This window comes from Rhinopithecus roxellana, chromosome 10 (genome assembly GCF_007565055.1).
Source record: "Rhinopithecus roxellana isolate Shanxi Qingling chromosome 10, ASM756505v1, whole genome shotgun sequence".
NCBI lineage: Eukaryota > Metazoa > Chordata > Mammalia > Primates > Cercopithecidae > Rhinopithecus > Rhinopithecus roxellana.
This window is the reverse complement of record NC_044558.1, coordinates 86,592,306-86,613,980: the sequence shown is the minus strand read 5'-3', so window position 1 is coordinate 86,613,980 and position 21,675 is coordinate 86,592,306. Positions and strand designations below refer to the sequence as shown.

Here is a 21,675-nt window from a genome sequence, read left to right as displayed (position 1 = left end):
TCTCTTCCTACCTCCACCCATTGCAGTACAATGCAAGCTCCACCAAGCAAGGTTTTTTTTCTCTATCTTGTTCCCAGTGCCTGCACATAATAGGTGCTCAATAAATACTTGTTGACTGAAGAATAAGTGAACGGTCCCTGCAAGCACCTCTTGGGACCAGTTTACACTCTCCTAGATCTCGTACCAAGGTTCCTCCTTTCCTTGGTTGGAGGTTTCCTCTTAAGCTGAGGGCTTCTTCCCACTTTCCAGTTCCCTCTTGCTTGCTTTGTCTTTCTTCTAATAGTGGCTGTGATGATCCCCAAAAGGGACTCCCTTGTCCTGTGGCAAGAAAACATAATTAGCAGCTCACCCTCCCCAGAGAAATCCTAACTCTGTCTGCAATTCCAGCTGATGCCCAGGGGGCCCTGGGCTGGAAGAAGAGGTGTTATTCTTGCCCATGGTGACACAAGTTAGCAGAATCAGGATTTGAACCCAGGTCAGCAGGACTCCAGACCCCATGCACTTTCCCAGCATCACCTAGTTACCTTTTGCACACCCTGCTATGACATTTTGGAATTCAGTCCCTTCCCTAGTTGGAGGCAGCCTGCATTTTAGGCAGTCTCAACAATCGAATCCAATCCACTTCTCAGCAATTTTATCTCTCATGAAGCAAACAGGCAATCGACAGGCCAGCCTGTGGAGGGAGAAATGACAGGGTGGATGTGGAGTTGACTGGAGGGCAAGTGGATGGATATGTTCCGTGATGACAGTTCAAAACCCAGGCAGGTTGGGTGCCTGACCTGCTTGGCTGAGCTGGGCAAAAAATGCTGAGCTGATTTTTCTCCAGCTGGTTCTTTTGTCCTTTGACCTGAGCTTGAGAACCAAGCAATTCTTGATATACAAGAGTGTTTACCACACACTCATAAGCACATATACTCACACACGTCCACACACTTACACACTTGCTGTCAGCCCTGAGAACTGGACTAAGCCATTCTCATCCATTGCCTGTGGAGAGGCAGTGGTAGGGAGCTGTACTTGTCTATGTTGCTCAGTCCTCAGGATCAAGTTCAAATTCCTTGTAGAATCTACAACCCAGATACTCAGAGCATGGTTCATGGAGCAGCAGCCTCACCTGGGAATTGGTTAGAAATGCAGAAACTCAGGCCTTCCCCAAGACCTACTGAAGAATCAGCATCTGTAGTCTGACAAGATCCCCAGGTGACCCATGCACATGAAGGCTTGAAAAGCACCTGTCTACATGGCCCTGAAGAATCCAGCCCCTTTCTTCCTTCCTAGACTCAAGTCTTGCCTCCCACCCTCCACCTTCACTGTCTGTCCTAATTTACTGCATCCCCTGAAGTCACATGAAGGTCCACTGCTGTGTCTTGGTGCTGGACCTTTGCACTTGCTCTTCTTCCTTTTTCCTCCACTTTCCTGACCACTTTATATTCATCTCCTAGGAACACATTCTGTGATCACCTGCCCACATTCCCCAGGTTGGGTTAGGTGCCCTCTCTGTGGGTCCACTGCCCCCCAAGCCTCTCTCTATCAGATAACTTATTATACACCACATTGTAATTCCCAGTTTAGGGATCTGTCTCCCCTTCCAGGGTGAGAAGTCCTGCAGGGCAGAAACAATGTCTTGGTTACTTTCGGGTCCTTGAAATCCAATACTAAGTAGGTGTTCAGTAAACAGCTGTTGAGTAATGAATGAAATAATGAGAGAAATGACAGCCTCATAAAACTTCCTTTCATTTTTCATTCAATTTCTACTAAGATGAACATTACTGCCCCTGTATCCAAATGATGTCTCCCACAGCAGTGCTGTGCAATCCCCAGTTTTCCTCCAAGCTCTATTGCTTTTCCCAGCCACAACGGCAAAGCTCCAAGGGTCACAGCTCCTGAAGATTAACCCCATCCAGGCTTAATGAACTGAATTCACATTGAAAATGACTCAAAATGCCAAGACTGCAAGCCAGGACATTATTAACACAGCCCAGACTGAGGTCCCAGGAGCCAAGGCACAAATTGGCCAACTTCATCTTGTCTCTGAGCTAGGTCAGCCCCATGATAACTCTTGGACTTTCTGGTGAGCATTTAAGCATGAGAGTCTAGGCCTACATTCTCTGTCAAAACAGGCAGAGTGTGGGTGTCTGGCAAGTGTGGGCACAAGGATGGACCATTCACAGCCGTGGATGCAAGGGTAGAACAAGTACCTGGGTCATGAGCCCTGGATGGAAGCAAGTCCTTTGCCTCTCCAGGTTTCAGTGCCTTCAGCTATGCAAGGGAAGGAGGTTCACCACGCTGCTGCTGCACACCCCACAGAGGGTTATAGGAATCAATTGAGACACTAGATTAGTAAGTCCTCTATACACAGAAGGAGCTATTTGTGGAATGGAGGCGATAAATGTCAGAGATGTCTCCAATCTCCTGGCCAACTGCCATTTCTGTTTGTGGAATATAAGATTCAGGCCAAACCTTGAGATACAGATCCTCTCCAAACACATAAGACCATTCCTATCTTACAGTGTAATTACCAAGATTCCCCCTGTACCTCCACTTATCATTTCCTATATTTTCAAAATGTTTTCTACTAAAAATGCAAAAATTAGCCAAGCGTGATGGTGGGTGCCTGTAATCCCAGCTACTCAGGAAGCTGAAGCAGAAGAATCACTTGAACCCGGGAGGCAGATGTTGCAGTGAACTGAGATCACGCCACTGCACTCCACCCTGGGCGATAGAGCGAGATGCAGTCTCAAAAAAAAAAAAAAAAAAAAAAAAAAAAAAAAAAAATGTTTTCCAGAGTCGTCTTCTTTTTGTTCTCAGTTGAAGTTTTTTTTTTTTTTTTTTCTTTTTTTTTGAGACAGAATCTCACTCTGTGGCCCAGGCTGGAGTGCAGGGGTGAGATCTCGGCTCACTGTGAGCTCTGTCCACCTCCCGGGTTCACGCCACTCTCTTGCCTCAGCCTCCCAAGTAGCTGGGACTACAAGTGCCCACCACCACGCCCGGCTATTTTTTTTTTTTTTTTTTTTTTTTTTTTTTTTAGTAGTGACAGGGTTTCACTGTGTTAGCCAGGATAGTCTCGATCTCCTGACCTCGAGATCCGCCCACCTCGGCCTCCCAAAGTGCTGGGATTATAGGCGTGAGCAACCAAGCCTGGCCTCTCAGTTGACTCTTATAAACAGGGAGGGCAGCCACTGATGTTCTTGCCAGGTAATCTCTCAGAGTCCCAGTTTGTTCTTCACAGTAGGGTTGGTAATGCTGGCTTGTGGGTTTCTTTGAAAGCTTCAATGAGAAGATAAGTGAGAAGTGCTTAGTTAGCTCAGTGTCTGGTATGCAGGAGGTGCTTGATAAATACTAGCTGCTGTGATGATAGAGTGATGTGGAGAGAGCACTGGGCTGGGAGTCAAAAGGTGGCAATTCGACTAGCCAGAGCTATGATATGAGTCACTGTTTGCCTTGGGCAAGTCCCCTTGGCTCTTGGGCCTCCATTTCTCCACTCTGTACAGAGCTGAGCTGGATCTGGGGTTCTTCCTGCTCCACCATTGTTGGTCTCTGATTCCCCAAACAGTGTTTAACTCGAAATCTAGTGCTTGGGGCCTGAAGATCTGCACCCAACACTGGGTCAAATGAGCACTTTGTTGGGAGCAGCTGACTGATCGGCTCAGTGAGCAAGAGCTTTGATGGGAAGCAGGGAAGCAGCTAGGGAGCCAAGCCTCTTGAGGAGTTTTGCAGAAAAGTTCAGTCCTGACTCTTATCGCAGCCTTGGAATCTGCCGGTTGCCATGACGACAGAGACAGCATCTAAGCTCCAGGTCTCTGATTAGCAGGAACAGAGCCGGGAGGCCTTGAGGAATTCGGCACTCATGGCTCCCTCCCTCCCTCTGTGAAGTGGAGTGTGCCGGCCCTTGACTCCACTGTTTTAGCTGTCCCCGAAGATTTCGCCTTCTTTTAAGTATTTTTTTTAATGCGATATAGAAGGAAAATGAGGCAATTGCTGGTACTCCTCAGCAAGGATGGAACACAGAATTTTTCATAAGGACCTGCAAAGATGCAAGGCTGGAGGCAGGGAGGGGAGATGGGTGGGACTGTGGAGGGCTGAGGCTGTGGCTGAAGCCTGATTCCACTGCAGCATTGAGTGACCTCAGACTCTTTATTTGTACCTCTGCTTCTTAATTTGTAAGGAGAATTAGGATCTGATCTGTGGTTCCCACATGAGATCAGTAATCACAATTCATTTGTTCACCCATCCATGTATTCATTTGTTCATTCGATAAATGTTCATTGAGCAGTAAGCTACACGACGTCAGGCACTGTATCTTTGGGGTTTCAGGGGTGAGGAAAGAGATGAGTTTCCTCTCCTAAAGCTTACATTCTAGTCCAGAAGACAATCATTTGGCAAATAGACACATAAAATGATCATTTCAAACACTAACAAACTCGGTGAAGAAAGACACCACAGGCTACTGTGATTCCCATCATAGGTGGAGCAGAGAGCACGGGAGTCAGGGAGGGCCTCTCTGAAAAGGTGACTTTTGAATAGAAAGAAGGCGCTGGCCATGCAAAGAGCTGGAGGAGCAGCATACCAGATGGAGGCAACAGAAAGCGCAAAGGCTCTGAGCATTTGAGGAGAAGCAATGATGTCATGTGGCTAGAACAGAGTGAGATATGAAGAGGAGTAGGAGATGGGTAGAAGAGGGATTGAAAGCAGGGTCACAGGCCAGATTGTGCCAAGTCTTTTAGTCTGGACTGTCAGTTTGGATTTTATTCCTGATCCAGTAGGAGGCTGAATTGCCTGCGATGTGTCTTTAAGATGCAGATTCCTGGATGTTACCCCTTAGAGACTCTGATTTACTACAACTAGGATGGGACCTAAGAATCCGTATTTTTAAAAGCTCCTTAAAGGCCTCTGATACTGTGCCAGTCATGGAAAACCCTCAGCTACATGCTGTCTGAGTCTCTTTAAGTTTTAAGAAAGCTGAGAAGCAGCCTCTTGGAACATCTTGAAAAAAAGACTTTAAATGTTATGGTATATTACAGAGAATTTCCTTCTTCCTCCCCTTAGCGCTTCCTGTCTGCCTGACAGAATTCATTTTATTTCTGTTGGTTTTATTGCAAAATTCCAGGTGGGGTACCCAACACCAGGAAGGTGAAACCAGTACTATTGGAGAAAAAGAAAAATCTACCACATCAGAGGGTAAAAGTTACATAAATTCCTGCAACTCCATTGTGTCCTTCCTCACCAAATCATCTTCAAGATTTCCCCATATCTGATTCCTGACCCCTATTGCTGACAATGATGGATGAGGCAATGTCCTCACCCAAAGCCTTACACCCCAGGGCTCTGGCAGTAGCATCCACCAGCTTCTCCTATACTTCAGATAACTCACGCCTCTACTCTCTCCATTAGACAAGTCACTGAGACCTCCCACCCAATGCCAGCACACTCACCATGTGTTTATTCACTGCCAAATTCCTCACAGCTCTCAGCTTTTGCCTATCATGGGATTGCTTGTGGTATCGATTTATTTTCTACAATGCCCCCAGAGAGTTCAAAATTGTATTCTTATGTGTCTCCACCTTGACATAGCAATAATGTGTGACTAGCAAGAATTGGTCACAAAAGGCAGCTTCTGCCTTGGTCTCTTGGACTGATCATTGTCAGGGAAGCCAGCCGCCATATTGTGAGGATGCTCAAGCAGCCATACGGAGAGGCCCATGTGAAGAACTAAGGCCTTCTGCCCACAGCCAGCACCAGCTTGCTAGTCGTATGAGTGAGCCACCTGGGAAGTGAACTACCTTATGTGTCAAGTCTTTGCTGGACAATGCACACAAATCAATAAGCTCACTGATGTTTTCTGAAAGAAATATGAGGTTGAACAGAGAAGACGTGGATTGAGCAGTCTGAGTAGAGTGGGGCATTAGCTGAGTTATGGACCCTTTCTGAGATTCCATTCCCACCAACTATAACATCAGGAAATTAGTCCAAAGCATCTCAAAAGCACTTTCTAACTTTTGGAAACAGTGTTCTCTTTGGCTAATTCGTTACCGCTTTTATTGATTCATTGAAAAAATATTGCTGAGTGCTCACTAAGCAGCAGGCTCTGGGGCAGTAAGACCCAGTCTTGCTCACAGGCAGCTCACAGTCCAGTTTGACAGAAGACAATCAAATGACAACAACATATTATTAAGAGTTGCTGGTAGGGGAGCAAAGGCATACCACGTCTTAGAAAAGAGGATAGATCTTCCCAAAAGCTTTCTCCCTACTCTGCTTTCTCCATCTCCTCAATGTTGATGCCATCCTTCCAGTTGCTCAGGCTCAAAACCTTGACGTCATCCTTGATTCCTCCTCCTGTCTTACTCTCTTACTTTTCACATTTAGTCAGCAGCAAATCATGTCAGTACTACTTTCAAAATTCGCTATAATCAGACCACATCTCATCCCCCACTCCATTCTGTTACTACACTGATCGGAGCCTGGACTATTGCAACCATTTCCCCATCTCTGCCCTTCTCTCCCTTCAGCCTTGTGTCCCTCAACCACTAGAGTGATCTTTCTCAAATGTAATCACACTTGTTCCAAAGACTCCTCTCCCATCTCAGCTGCAGAGAGCCTCAAAGGTCTTCCCATGACCTGGTCTCTGATCTCACCTCTTGCCACTCTAGCCTTTGCTTGCTGTTTATTATTATTGTTGTTATTATTATTATTATTATTTGAGACAGAATCTCATTCTGTCACCCAGGCTGGAGTGCAGTGGCATGATCTCAGCTCACTGCAACCTCTGCCCCCTGGGGTCAAGCGATTCTCCCGCCTCAGCCTCCTGAGTAGCTGGGATTACAGACGTGCACCACCACACCAGCTAATTCTTTTATTTTTAGTAGAGACAGGGTTTTACCATATTGACCAGGCTGGTCTCAAACTCCTTACTTCAAGTTATCCACTTGCCTCGGTCTCCCAAAGTGCTGGGATTACAGGCATGAGCCACTGTGCCCGGCCGCTCTTCCTTATAATATGCTAACAATTTTTGAACTTGCTATTCCTTCTGCCTAGGGCACACTTCTTACTTCCAGCAGATACCTGTATAGAAGCTATATATAACTGTGTAACAAATTATTCCAAATCTTTTGGCTGAAAACAACAACAAACAGTTATTATGGTTCATAGTTTCTGTGACTCAGGTATTTGACTGAGTGGTTCTAACTCACCATCTCTCATGAAGCTGTGGTTAGATGTCAACCAGGTTTGCAGTCTCATGGTAAGGCTTGATTGGAGCTGGAGAATCCACTTCCAAGGCAGCTCACTCATAGGGCTGACAAGTTGGTGCTGACTGTTGGCAGGAGGCCTCAGTTCTTCTTCACATAGGCCTCTCCATATGGCTGCTTGAGTGTCCTCACAACACGGCTTCTGCCAGAATTATCAACCCAAGAGAAGAAGGCAGAAGCTACTTTTTGTGACCAAGTCTTGAAGGTCATACATCATTACTTCTACTACATTCTTTTCATTAAATGTGAGTCACTAAGCCCATCCAATATTCAAAGGGAGATAAACTAATTTCTATCTTTTGATCTTTTGATGACAAGAGTGTCAAATAATCTAAGAATACATTCTAAACTGCCCAAACTTTAAGATTAGTCCTGAATCCTTCAAGTCTCCACTCCCTTGTTACTCCTCCGGAAGGACTTCCCTGATTATTATATACAAAGTAGCGGCCATTCCTCCCATTTCGTAGCTCTGTCAGCTGAAAATGATGGCTCACACCTGTAATCCCAGCACTTTGGGAGGCCATGTCAGGAGGTCTTCAGTCCAGGAGTTCAAGACCAGTTTGAGCAATATAGTGGGACCCTGTCTCTACCAAAAAAAAAAAAAAAAAAAAAAAAAAAAAAAAAAAAAAAAAAAAAAAGGTGGGTGTGGTGGTGTGCGCCTGTGGTCCCAGCTACTTGGGAGGTTGAGGCCAGAGGATCACTTGAGCCAGGGAGTTCAAGGCTGCAGTGAGCTGTGATTGTGCCACTGCACTCCATCCTGGACAACACAGTGAGACTCTGTCTCAAAAAAAAAAATGTGTTACCATTCAACAAGCCACATTTGTACTTGCTATGTGTTTATTATCTATTCCTCCATTTAGAATGTAAACATTCCATAATCACAGGAGATATCACTGTCTTGTTCACTGTATCTCCACACCTGAAACTGACCTGGATACAATGAAGGCACTCAGGAAATTGGAGTTAATGAATACAGGTTACCCTAGGCCAGGACAAGTGTGGGAAGAGGCAAGCCTTGCTGGGTGTTAGGCAGAAAATAGAAACTTTGTCAGACAGCAGACAGGGCAGCATTCCTCAGGGATAAATGGGCAGAAGTAAAGGCATGGAAAGGTAACCCCCATAGCAGGAAGGTTTAGGGAAAACTGAAGCTGAGCAGGACGGAAGGGAGTTCTGAAAGCACAGAGTTGGCAGTGAGAAGGGCTGAGAAGCCCTAATTAGAATCTCCATCCCTCCAGGGCTTGCAGTTCTACCAACTCTGCTTCTAAAGATGCACTCATAAGTGGCTGACAGAGATGGATGTGTTTTGCTGCCCTTCCTTCAATATCGACTGGGCTTGGCTTGCTCTCTTAGAAGCCCTAAGGAGCAGGGGGCTTGTCAGATGCATTCATCCTGAGTCATAAAACCAACCTGGATGCACCGATGCAGGAGCCTGGTGCATGAGACATGCTAATGCCTTTGATCAATGCTCGACATGGGGTCTGAAGGCAGGGTGAGCAGGGAGGAATGCTCTCTGTGTGTCACCAAATACACCTGTTTCTCTCAAACTCCTGACTCTTCCTAGTTAAGAGGCAGGAACTTGAGTGACAGTCTCTTCAAAAACTGATTAACCAGGCAACTTCTTTGCCCTCTCAGGAACTCCCATAAAGAAATGGGACTCATAGGCGACTCCTCGGTATTCTCTGCAGCCTTTGTCAGTGGCAGAGGAGGGGGCTTCAGGACTGCAGGCCTTCATGGGGACTGCTGTCCCAAGTGGGTGGTTCATACCAATGAAGGACATCAGATTGGAGATTTGGTTTACAAGGAAGTAAAACCAAAGAAAACTGACACTTTTGAGGCCTTTCTGCTTGTATATTTTATCTCATTTTATATTCACAATAGCTCAGCAATATATGAATTGATATTATTCACTATTTTATAACTGAAGAAACTGCAACTCCGAGATGTTGTGACTGGCCCCAGACACTATACCTACCACACAGTTAAGACTATTTGAATCTACGTATATGTGGTCCATACAGAAATAAGGCAGAGAAATGGAATAGAAATGGCAAAGGGGCGTTTACACTAATCTTATCATGCTTTGGCCTCCCAGTATGTCTTGAGAAAGGAACTGAAATGCTGGTTTCCAGCATCTCTCTGTGATTTAGTCCAAATAGAATAAGCAATGCTGCTGTGACAAATAAACCTACATCAAAGTGGTTTAACCTAACTTCAGTTTATTTCTCTCTTGCAAAGTCTGATGTGGTACAGGCATCTTTCCTCCATCAAATAGTTTCACCTTTCAGAATGTGTGGACTCTAAAGTCACTATGACAGAGGAAGGGGGAGCTGGAGAAGGCACACAGATCTCGATTGCCTTGAACTGGAAATTGCATGTGTTCCCTCCTGCTTAGAGACCATTGGCCAAAGATAATCTCATGGGCTCAACCTAACTGCAAGGGAAGCTGGGAAATACTAGGAACTCTGAATATTTAATGAACGTTAAGTGTCTCTGTATATTCTAACACTTTTGTGTCCTTATTTCTTCCTCTGTAGGACAGAGCCCCAGAATAGCCCCATTGTCCCAGCTCGGGATGGACCCTCGGAAAAGCTGGGTCAGCATCTGGCCACTGAGCCCTTGGGCACCAACAGCTGGGAGAGAGACAAGGCCTGTCGGGAACTGGGTGCCGCCAGAGGACACAGGTGAGATCCAGTGAGGACGTTCAAGTTGAAGACACAGAAATAAAGTCTACTTCTCTGGTCATGGCTCACCTCTCCCTTATGCAAGTTCCTCTTTCAAACCCTTAAATCAAGGGTTAGTAAATATTTACTGTGGAGGAACAAATCATAAATATTTTAAGTTTGTAGACCCAGCGGTTTCTGTCACAACTCCTCCTCTCTGCCACTGTAGTGCAAAAACAGCCCTAGGTATTATGCAAACAAAAAAGCATATCTGTATTCCAATAAAATTATATTTATAAAAGCAGGAGGCAGGCTAAACTGGCCCACTGGCTGTAGTTCGGCAAGCCCTACCTTAAATGACAGAGTTCCTTTCCATTTTAATGGCTCTATGAGCCGCTGACTCCCAAATCATAGTTTCAGCCCAGACCTGTCTCAGGAGTTTCAGGTCTTTGTATTTTTTCTTTTACTCAGTTATTTAACTAGTACTTCTTGAGCACCCACTGTGTGATGGGCACTGTGCTAGCACACATATACAGAGAGCACTGTGTACACATACTGCAGAAAAATACTGTATACTCAGCATTTTACTGAGGCTGGGAGAGGTAAAATGAGTTCCCCAGAATACAACAGCCAGTAAGTGGCAGAGTGAAGTTTTGAACTCCAGTCTCTCTGATCTTAAACCCTTGGCTAAAACCCACTCCATGATCCTATGGATGCTACTGGAAAAAAAAAAAAATTATCCCCTGCCTCCTATTTTCGGCATACACTTACAAAGCCTGGCCCAGGCTTTGTAAGGCCTCTGGAAAATCTATTTCTAGAAGATGTGATAACTGAATTTTGGAGAAGTGGCTTGGGAAACTGGAATCATTTTTTTCCTTTTAAATTTTTATTTCATTATTATTTTCTAACTTTTATTTTAGGTTTGGGGTTACATGTGAATGTTTGTTGCATAGGTAAACACATGTCACAGGGGTTTGTTCTATACATTATCACCCAAGTATCAAGCCCATTACCCAATAGTTATCTTTCCTGCTCCTCTCCCTCCACCCACCCTCTCTCATCAAGTAGAGCCCCAGTGTCTGTTGTTTCCTTCTTTGTGTTCGTAAGTTCTTATAAGTGGGAGTTAAGTGGAGCAATTTTCAAAAATGAAGTCTTCCCCACCACCTAGGCTGCCCTCTCAGGTACAGGCTTTAGTTACGCTGCAATTTCAAAGAGAGAGAAACAGTTAAGCCCTATCAACTTGGAGAAGTGAAGTTCAACCACATGTCTGGAAAGTTTGCTCCAGGAAACAGGAAGAAAGTAGTTTCCATGATAGGCAGAGGGAGATAAAGAGAGAAGTGAGAACGAAGGGAATTTCCCTACTTTTAAAACATTGGGCCAGACGTGGTGACTCACGCCTGTAATCCCAACACTTTGGGAGGCCAAGGTGGGAGGATCACTTGAGGTCCGGAGTTGGAGATCAGCCTGGACAATGCGGTGAAACCCCTGTCTCTGCTAAAAATGTAAAAATTAGCCAGGTGTGGTGGCGAGCACCTGTAATTCCAGCTACTCTGGAGGCTGAGGCAAGAGAATTGCTTGAACCCAGGAGGAGGAGGTTGCAGTGAGCCGAGATCATGCCACCGCACTCCAGCCTGGGTGACAGAGTAAGACTCCGTTTCAAAATAAAAAATAAAAAATATTGTCTCCTACATGGAATCTGTGTGTACGAATCTCGATCCTGTCACTTACGAATCGAGCAACCTTGGGCAAATTTCTTTTCCTCCGTGGGCCTCAGTTTCACAGCTATAAAATGGGAATGTTGAGATGTAATTCTCAAGGTCAGGATGAGGATTAAGTTAGACCAGGCATGTACAGATTGTGGCAGTGAGGCTACAGCATAGGAAATCCTAAGATATGTTAGTGAGAGTTTCATGAAGCCAGAAGACAAGATTCCGGTCATGAAAATCTGAAAAAAAATGATGCCGTGTCGTACAGCGTCTCTGTTGTAGAGCTGTTGTACTCTAATGTACAGCGTGTGGGCCTCTTGCTCTCTTCTATCTGTGACTGACCTCTGATATGACAAAACCATAATAATGATGATAGTAATAACAATGATAATAAAAGTAATCATAATTATGGTAATATTATATAATAAATTTATAATATAACAATTAATTATAATTATAATAACAGAAACCCCTTATACTGTCCTCTTACTCTATGCCAGACCAGGACACATTACCTAAGTCAGCTCCTTTATTCCTGGAAGCAAACTTAGGACACAGGTACCATGTTTCTTCCCACCTTGTTGATGATCAAGATGAGACTCAGAGAGGTCTCTGAGCCCCGTTGGAAGTAAAAGAGTTGGACTTTAAATCTAGGTTTGTCAGCTTCTGAACCAGCATTCCTTACTGCTGCATACTTTACTGCATATGTAACCACTGTGTTTTGAACCACTGCATACTTAACCACTGCATGTTTAATCGATGCATGTTTAACCACTGTGTACTGCTGCATACTTTACTGCATAGGTAACCTCTGCATATGTAACCACTGTGTTGGAACCACTGTGTACTTAACCACTGCATTTTTAAAAACTTTTTTATTATGCTTTAAGTTCTAGGGTACTTGTGCACAAAGTGCAGGTTTGTTACATATGTATACATGTGCCATGTTGGTGTGCTGCACCCATTAACTAGTCATTTACATTAGGTATATCTCCTAATGCTATCCCTCCCGCCTCCCCTCACCCCACAACAGGCCCCAGTGTGTGATGTTCCCCATTCTGTGTCCAAGTGTTCTCATTGTTCAGTTCCCACCTATGAGTGAAAACATGCGGTGTTTGGTTTTCTGTCCTTGTGATAGTTTGCTCAGAATGATGGTTTCCAGCTTTATCCATGTCCCTACAAAGGACATGAACTCATTCTTTTCTATGGCTGCATAATATTCCATGGTGTATATGTGCCACATTTTCTTAATCCAGTCTGTCATTGATGGATATTTGGGTTGGTTCCAAGTCTTTGCTATTGTGAATAGTGCTACAATAAATGTACATGTGCACGTGTCTTTCTAGCAGCATGATTTATAATCCTTTGGGTATATCCCCAGTAATGGGATGGCTGGGTCAAATGGTATTTCTAGTCCTAGATCCTTGAGGACTTGCCACACTGTCTTCCTCAATGGCTGAACTAGTTTACAGTCCCACCAACGTGTAAAAGTGTTCCTATTTCTCCACATCATCTCCAGCACCTGTTGTTTCCTGACTTTTTAGTGATCACCATTCTAACTGGTGTGAGATGGTATCTCATTGTGGTTTTGATTTGCATTTCTCTGATGGCCAGTGATGATGAGCATTTTTTCACGTGTCTGTTGGCTGCATAAATGTCTTCTTTTGAGAAGTGTCTGTTCATATCTTTCACCCACTTTTTGATGGGGTTGTTTGATTTTTTCTTGCAAATTTGTTTAAGTTCTTTGTAGATTCTGGATATTAGCCCTTTGTCAGATGGGTAGATTGTAAAAATTTTCTCCCATTCTGTAAGTTGCCTGTTCACTCTGATTGTAGCTTCTTTTGCTGTGCAGAAGCTCTTTAGTTTAATTAGATCCCATTTGTCTATTTTGGCTTTTGTTGCCGTTGCTTTTGGTGTTTTAGTCATGAAGTCCTTGCCCATGCCAATGGCCTGAATGGTATTGCCTAGGTTTTCTTCTAGGGTTTTTACTGTTTTAGGTCTAATATTTAAGTCTTTAATCCATCTTGAATTAATTTTTGTATAAGGTGTAAGGAAGTGATCCAGTTTCAGCTTTCTACATATAGCTAGCCAGTTTTCCCAGCACCATTTATTAAATAGGGAATCCTTTCCCCATTTCTTGTTTTTGTCAGTTTTGTCAAAGATCAGATGGTTGTAGATGTGTGGTATTATTTCTGAGGGCTCTGTTCTGTTCCATTGGTCTGTATCTCTGTTTTGGTACCAGTACCATGCTGTTTTGGTTACTGTACCCTTGTAGTATAGTTTGAAGTCAGGTAGTGTGATGCCTCCAGCTTTGTTCTTTTTGCTTAGGATTGTCTTGGCAATACAGGTGCTTTTTTGGTTCCATGAGAACTTTAAAGTAGTTTTTTCCAATTCTGTGAAGAAAGTCATTGGTAGCTTGATGGGGATGGTATCGAATCTATAAATTACCTTGGGCAGTATGGCCGTTTTCATGATATTGATTCTTCCTATCCATGAGCATGGAATGTTCTTCCATTTGTTTGTGTCCTCTTTTATTTCGTTGAGCAGTGGTTTGTAGTTCTCCTTGAAGAGGTCCTTCACATCCCTTGTAAGTTGGATTCCTAGGTATTTTATTATCCGTGAAGCAATTGTGAATGGGAGTTCACTCATGATTTGACTCTCTGTTTGTCTGTTATTGGTGTATAGGAATGCTTGTGATTTTTGCATATTGATTTTGTATCCTGAGACTTTGCTGAAGTTGCTTATCAGCTTGAGGAGATTTTGGGCTGAGACAATAGGGTTTTCTAAATATACAATCATTTCATCTGCAAACAGGGACCATTTGACTTCCTCTTTTCCTAATTGAATACCCTTTATTTCTTTGTCCTGCCTGATTGCCCTGGCCAGAACTTCCAACACTATGTTGAATAGGAGTGGTAAGAGAGGGCATTCCTGTCTTGTGCCAGTTTTCAGAGGGAATGCTTCCAGTTTTTGCCCATTCAGTATGATATTGGCTATGGGTTTGTCATAAGCAGCTCTTATTATTTTGAGGTACATCCCTTCAATACCTAGTTTATTGAGAGTTTTTTTGCATGAAGGAGTGTTGAATTTTCTCGAAAGTCTTTTCTGCATCTATTGAGATAATCATGTGGTTTTTGTCTTTGGTTCTGTTTATATGATGGATTACATTTACTGATTTGCATATGTTGAACCAGCCTTGCATCCCAGGGATGAAGCCCACTTGATCACGGTGGATAAGCTTTTTGATGTGCTGCTCGATTCAGTTTGCCAGTGTTTTATTGAGGATTATTGCATCGATGTTCATCAGGGATACTGGTCTAAAGTTTTCTTTCTTTGTTGTGTCTCTGCCAGATTTTGGTATCATGATGATGTTGGCCTCATAAAATGAGTTAGGGAGGATTCCCTCTTTTTCTATTGATTGGAATCATTTCAGAAGGAATGGTACCAGTGCCTCTTTGTACCTCTGGTAGAATTCAGCTGTGAATCTGTCTAGTCCTGGACTTTTTTTGGTTGGTAGGCCTCAATTTCAGAGCCTGTTATTGGTCTATTTAGGTATTCAACTTCTTCCTGGTTTAGTCTTGGGAGGGTGTGTGTGTCCAGGAATTTATCCATTTCTTCTAGATTTTCTAGTTGATTTGTGTAGAGGTGTTTATAGTATTCTCTGATGGTAGTTTGTATTTCTGTGGGGTCGGTGGTGATATCCCCTTTATCACTTTTTATTGTATCTATTTGATTCTTCTCTCTTTTCTTCTTTATTAGTCTTGCTAGTGGTCTGTCAATTTTGTTGATCTTTTCAAAAAACCAGCTCCTGGATTCATTGATTTTTTTGAAGGGTTTTTTGCGTCTCTATCTCCTTCAGTTCTGCTCTGATCTTAGTTATTTCTTGCCTTCTGCTAGCTTTTGAATGTGTTTGCTCTTGCTTCTCTAGTTCTTTTCATTGTGATGTTAGGGTGTCAATTTTAGATCTTTCCTGCTTTCTCTTGTGGGCATTTAGTGTTATAAATTTCCCTCCACACACTGCTTGAAATGTGTCCCAGATATTCTGGTATGTTGTGTCTTTGTTCTCATTGGTTTCAAAGAACATCTTTATTTCTGCCTTCATTTCGTTATGTACCCAGTAGTCATTCAGGAGCAGGTTTTTCAGTTTCTATGTAGTTGAGCGGTTTTGAGTGAGTTTCTTAATCCTGAGTTCTAGTTTGATTGCCCTGTGGTCTGAGAGACAGTTTGTTATAATTTCTGTTCCTTTACATTTGCTGAGGAGTGCTTTCCTTCCAACTATGTGGTCTATTTTGGAATAAGTGTGATGTGGTGCTGAGAAGAACGCATATTCAGTTGATTTGGGGTGAAGAGTTCTGTAAATGTCTATTAGGTCTGCTTGGTGCAGAGCTGAGTTCAATTCCTGAATATCCTTGTTAACTTTCTGTCTCATTGATCTGTCTAATGTTGACAGTGGGGTATTAAAGTCTCCCATTATTATTGTGTGGGAATCTAAGTCTCTTTGTAGGTCTCTAAGGACTTGCTTTATGAATCTGGGTGCTCCTGTATTGAGTGCATATATATTTATGATAGTTAGGTCTTCTTGTTGTATTGTTCCCTTTACCATTATGTAATGGCCTTCTTTGTCTCTTTTGATCTTTGTTGGTTTAGAGTCTGTTTTATCAGAGACTGGGATTGCACCCCTGCATTTTTTGATTTCCATTTGGTAGATCTTCCTCCATCCCTTTATTTTGAGCCTATGTGTGTCTCTGCACATGAGATGGGTCTCCTGAATACAGCACACTGATGGGTCTTGACTCTTTATCCAATTTGCCAGTCTGTGTCTTTTAATTGAAGCCCATTTACATTTAAGGTTAATATTGTTATGTATGAATTTGATCCTGTCATTATGATGTTAGCTGGTTATTTTGTTCATTAGTTGATGCAATTTCTTCCTAGCATTGATGGTTTTTACAATTTGCCTTGTTCCTTTCCATGTTTTGTGCTCCCTACAGGAGCTCCTATAAGGCAGGCCTGGTGGTGAAAAAATCTCTCAGCATTTGCTTGTCTGTAAAGGATTTTATTTCTCCTTCACTTATGAAGCTTAGTTTGGCTAGATATGAAATTCTGGTTGAAAACTCTTTTCTTTAAGAATGTTGAATATTGGCCCCCACTCTCTTCTGGCTTGTCGAGTTTCCGCCAAGAGATCCACTATTAGTCTGATGGGCTTCTCTTTGTGAATAACCCGACTTTCTCTCTGGCTGCGCTTAATGTTTTTTCCTTCATTTCAACTTTGGTGAATCTGACAATTATGCGTCTTGGAGTTGCTCTTCTTGAAGAGTATCTTTGTGGCATTCTCTGTATTTCCTGAATTTGAATGTTGGCCTGCCTTGCTAGGTTGGGGAAGTTCTCCTGGATAATATCCTGAAGAGTGTTTTACAACTTGGTTCCATTCTCCCTGTCACTTTCAGGTACACCAATCAGACGTAGATTTGGTCTTTTCACATAGTCCCATATTTCTTGGAAGCTTTGTTCATTTCTGTTTACTCTTTTTTCTCTAAACTTCTCTTCTCACCTTCTCACTTCATTTCATTCATTTGATCTTCAATCACTGATACCCTTTCTTCCACTTGATTGAATCGGCTACTGAAGCTTGTGCATGTATCATGTAGTTCTTGTGCCTTGGTTTTCAGCTCCATCAGGTTATTTAAGGTCTTCTCTATACTGTTTATTCTAGTTAGCCATTCATCTAATCTTTTTTCAAGGTTTTTAGCTTCTTTGCAATGGGTTCAAACATCCTCCTTTAGCTCGAAGAAGTTTGTTATTACCGATCGTCTGAAGCCTTCTTCTCTCAACTCGTCCAAGTCATTCTCCATCCAGCTTTGTTCCATTGCTGGCGAGGAGCTGCATTCCTTTGGAGAAGAAGAGGTGCTCTGATTTTTAGAATTTTCAGCTTTTTTGCTCTGGTTTCTTCCCATCTTTGTGGTTTTATCTACCTTTGGTCTTTGATAATGGTGACATACAGATGGGGTTTTGATGTGGATGTCCTTTCTGTTTGTTAGTTTTCCTTCTAACAGTCAGGACCCTCAGCTGCAGGTCTATTGGAGTTTGTTGGAGGTCTGCTCCAGACCCTGTTTGCCAGGGTATCACCAGTGGAGACTGAAGAACAGCAAATATTGCAGAACAGCAAGTGTTGCTGCCTGATCCTTTCTCTGGAAGCTTTGTCTCAGAAGGGCACCCAGCTGTATGAGGTGTCAGTCGGCCCCTAATGGGAGATGTCTCCTAGTTAGCTACTCGGGGGTCAGGGGCCCACTTGAAGAGGCAGTCTGTCTGTTCTCAGATCTCAAACTCCATGCTGGGAGAACCACTACTCTCTTCAAAGCTGTCAGACAGGGACGTTTAAGTCTGCAGAAGTTTCTGCTGCCTTTTGTTCAACTATGCCCTGCACCAGAGGTGGAGTTTACAGAGGCAGGCAGGCTTCCTTAAGCTGCGGTGGGCTCCACCCAGTTCAAACTTCCTGGCTGCTTTGTTTACCTACTCAAGCCTCAGCAATGGCGGACATCCCTCCCCCAGCCTCACTGCTGCCTTGCAGTTCAATCTCAGACTGCTGTGCTAGCAGTGAGCAAAGCTCCATGGGCATGGTACCCTCCGAGCCAGGCACAGGATATAATCTCCTGGTGTGCCATTTGCTAAGACCATTGGAGAAGCACAGTATTAGGGTGGGCATGTCCTGATTTTCCAGGTACTGTCTGTCACAGCTTCCTTTGGTTAGAAAAGGGAATTCCCTGACCCCTTGCACTTCCCAGGTGAGGCAATGCCCTGCCCTGCTTCAGCTCATGCTCTGCGGGTTGCAGCCACTGTCCAACAAGCCCCCATGAGATGAACCCCGTACCTCAGTTGGAAATGCAGAAGTCACCCATCTTCTGCATCACTCATCCTGGGAGCTGTAGACTAGAGCTGTTCCTATTCAGCCATCTTGGAACCTCCTCACCACTGCATATTTAATCGATGCATGTTTAACCACTGTGTACATAACCCCTGAGCAGTTAACCACCGCATAGTTAACCTCTGCTACTTCCCCAAGGTGTGTTTAACTACCACTTGTTTAACCACTACAGACTTAACTGCTGCACATGTAACCACTGTATACTCAACTGATGCTTACTGAATTGTTGTGTATTTCATCACTGTATTTAGCCTTGCATATGTAACCACAGCATACATAAGTATTATGTACTTAACCTCTGCACGCATATCCTGGGTATACTTATCCACTATTCTGCCCCTTCCTGACTCTCTATGATGGTACACGTAGAACTAGTGTAGGGAAAAATAGGGGGTAGAAGAAATGTAGACCTACCTGGGTAAAGGTGTTTGGGATTTATTAAGAGAGTTGATGATCTCCATCTCATACACCTCAAATGTCTCCAAATTCAAGGGCTGTCTGAGTTTTACCGCATTACTTAAAAGTGAATCAAGGACGATGTTCCCGAATCATGCTCCCCTGGGACCCTGGGATTCTAGAAGTTATAGCTGACTGAAACAATAGGCTGTTTCCTCATTTTGTAAGACACACTTTTAAAAGGTTTTTTTTCTCTCTCTCTCAAGTATTTCTCCTTTCATGTTTTCCCAGTTCAAATTCCCAGTAGCTGTTGCACTGGGAAGTGTTTATATGAAACAAGATGATTTAACAAGAAGCTCAATTATTTCATTCATTTATTCCCTCTTTTGGTCACTCAACAAATATTGATTAGGCTTTTGCTCTGTGACAAGCACTCTTTAAGGAAAGAATTTGGTGGCCGGGTGCCATGGCTCATGCCTGTAATCCCAGCATTTTGGGAGGCTGAAGCGAGTGGATCACCTGGGGTCAGGAGTTCGAGACCAGCCTGGCCAACATACTGAAACCCTGTCTCTACTTTAAAAATACAAAAATTAGCCTGGCGTGGTGGTGGGTGCCTGTAGTCCTAGCTACTAGGGAGGCTGAGGCAGGAGAATTGCTTGAACCCAGGAGATGGAGGTTGCAGTGAGCTGAGATCATGCCACTGCACTCCAGCCTAGGCAACAGAGTGAAACCCTGTCTCAAAAATAATAATAATAATAAAAAGAATTTGGAAGTAGCCCATCCTGTTTACACAACCATCGTGTTTGCTTCCTGGACATGCATACTATGCCTTGTGCTTTATAACATATAAGTGTAGTTAAGTAGCTAGGTAATTAATTTCTGTGATGTTTATTTTTAACCTGCTAAAAGGGACCCTCTTAGAAATGCAAATCAAAACCACAATGAGATGCCATCTCACACCAGTCAGAATGGCAATTATTAAAAAGTCAAGAAACAACAGATGCTGGTGAAGTTGTGCAGTAATAGGAATGCTTTTACACTATTGGTGGGAATGTAAATTAGTTCAACCATTGTGGAAGACAGTGGTTCCTCAAAGACCTAGAACCAGAAATACCATTTGACCCAGCAATCCCATTACTGGGTATATACCCAAAGGAATATAAGTCATCCTATTATAAAGATACATGCACGCATATGTTCATTGCAGTACTATTCACAATAGCAAAGACATGAAATGAACCCAATTCCCATCAATGATAGACTGGATAAAGGAAATCTGGTATATATACACCATGGAATACTATGCAGTATTCCATACTATGAACAAGATCATGTCCTTTGCAGGGACATGAATGAAGCTGGAAGCTACTATCCTCTGCCAACCGATGCAAGAACAGAAAACCAAACACTGCATGTTCTCACTTATAAGTAGGAGCTGAACATTGAGAACATATGGACACAGAGAGGGGAACACCACACACTGGGGCCCGTTGGGGCAGAGTGGGGGCTGAGGAAGAGCATTAGGGAAAAGAGCTAATGCATGCTGGGCTTAATATCTAGGTAATGGGTTGATAGGTGCAGAAAACCACCATGGCACACGTTTATCTGTGTAACAAACCAGCACATCCTGCAAGTGTACCCCAGAACGTACAAAATTAAAATTAAAAAAAAAAATAGCACATCACAAGTTCCACATTCAGTAAAGCAAATTCGTAGAAAAGCTCAATAAGATAAATAGTCTCTCCTCCAGCTGTTTAAATAAAAAGACATCTGATAAATTTTTAAAAGTGGCTCTCTTGAAAATATTATTAATATTGCTATATGATTCTTATTTGCTGGAGATAGAGACCCTGACATATATTCTAGCCATTTTATCATTCTTTCTACTAATCATAATGATCCAGATTCTTAAAATGGAATTAAATACAGCAGTATTTTATGATGTTCTATAAAAAGTTGGGTAATTTCCAGATGATTGGCCACATGAATAAGTTTGAGAAGGCAGCTGGTTTTGTGGGGAAAATCTCAGGGTAGGAATCACACAGGCCTTGATTCAAATCCTAGCCTGGACACATTCTAATTGTCTAGCCATCAGCAAGTTAATTAACCTTTCTGAGCCTCAGTTTCTTTACCTATAAAATAAGATAGTAAAAGTCATACCATTCTCAAAGTGTTTGTATCCTAATATATTAAAATCTTGGCACATAGCAAGTGCATAAATGCTAGTTGTGTCACTGCTAAAATAATGACAGTAGTATTAGTAGTAAGATTATGTTTTCCCCATAAGGTTCCACTAGGTTGGCATGTTTCAATTCCCAAGCAGTTTTTCATCTAAAACCATCTTCCTTTGCCATGGGATAGTGTTTTTTAAAAAAAATCCCTGGAGCCTGCCCCAATTATAAAAGAAGATAACTTGACTTCATTTAACTGCAGCCTCAGCATTTGAATTTAATTGAACAGGAAATAATTATTCTTGAAGAGCGGAGGTTTTTGAGGTTCTACGAGGCAACATAAGATATGTATCTTGTTACATTAGACCTTGGCAAATATACTTTTAATAATCAGCTGCTACTTAACATACCTTCCGTCTCCTATTAAATTTCCAGCAGGAACTACAGACATGACATATTGGGGAGGGAGGGGGCTGAATGGCTGATGAATTATTTAAAAAGTGATTTATTTACCAAGGCAAGCCATTTGCAAATTCAATAATACATCTATTAAGGAGTAGTTAACCTCTATAACCC

At 42.9% G+C, this 21,675-nt stretch overlaps 1 protein-coding gene across 1 annotated transcript in view; it reads left to right on the top strand.

The window, feature by feature from the left end:
* SRRM4 (serine/arginine repetitive matrix 4) overlaps positions 1-21,675 on the top strand; it is a 175,220-nt gene that overhangs the window by 110,450 nt on the left and 43,095 nt on the right. Inside the window, exon 2 of the mRNA XM_010368269.2 lies at positions 9,779-9,925. Within this exon, the coding sequence (XP_010366571.2) occupies positions 9,779-9,925 (147 nt within the window). The remainder of the gene's footprint in view (positions 1-9,778; positions 9,926-21,675) is intronic.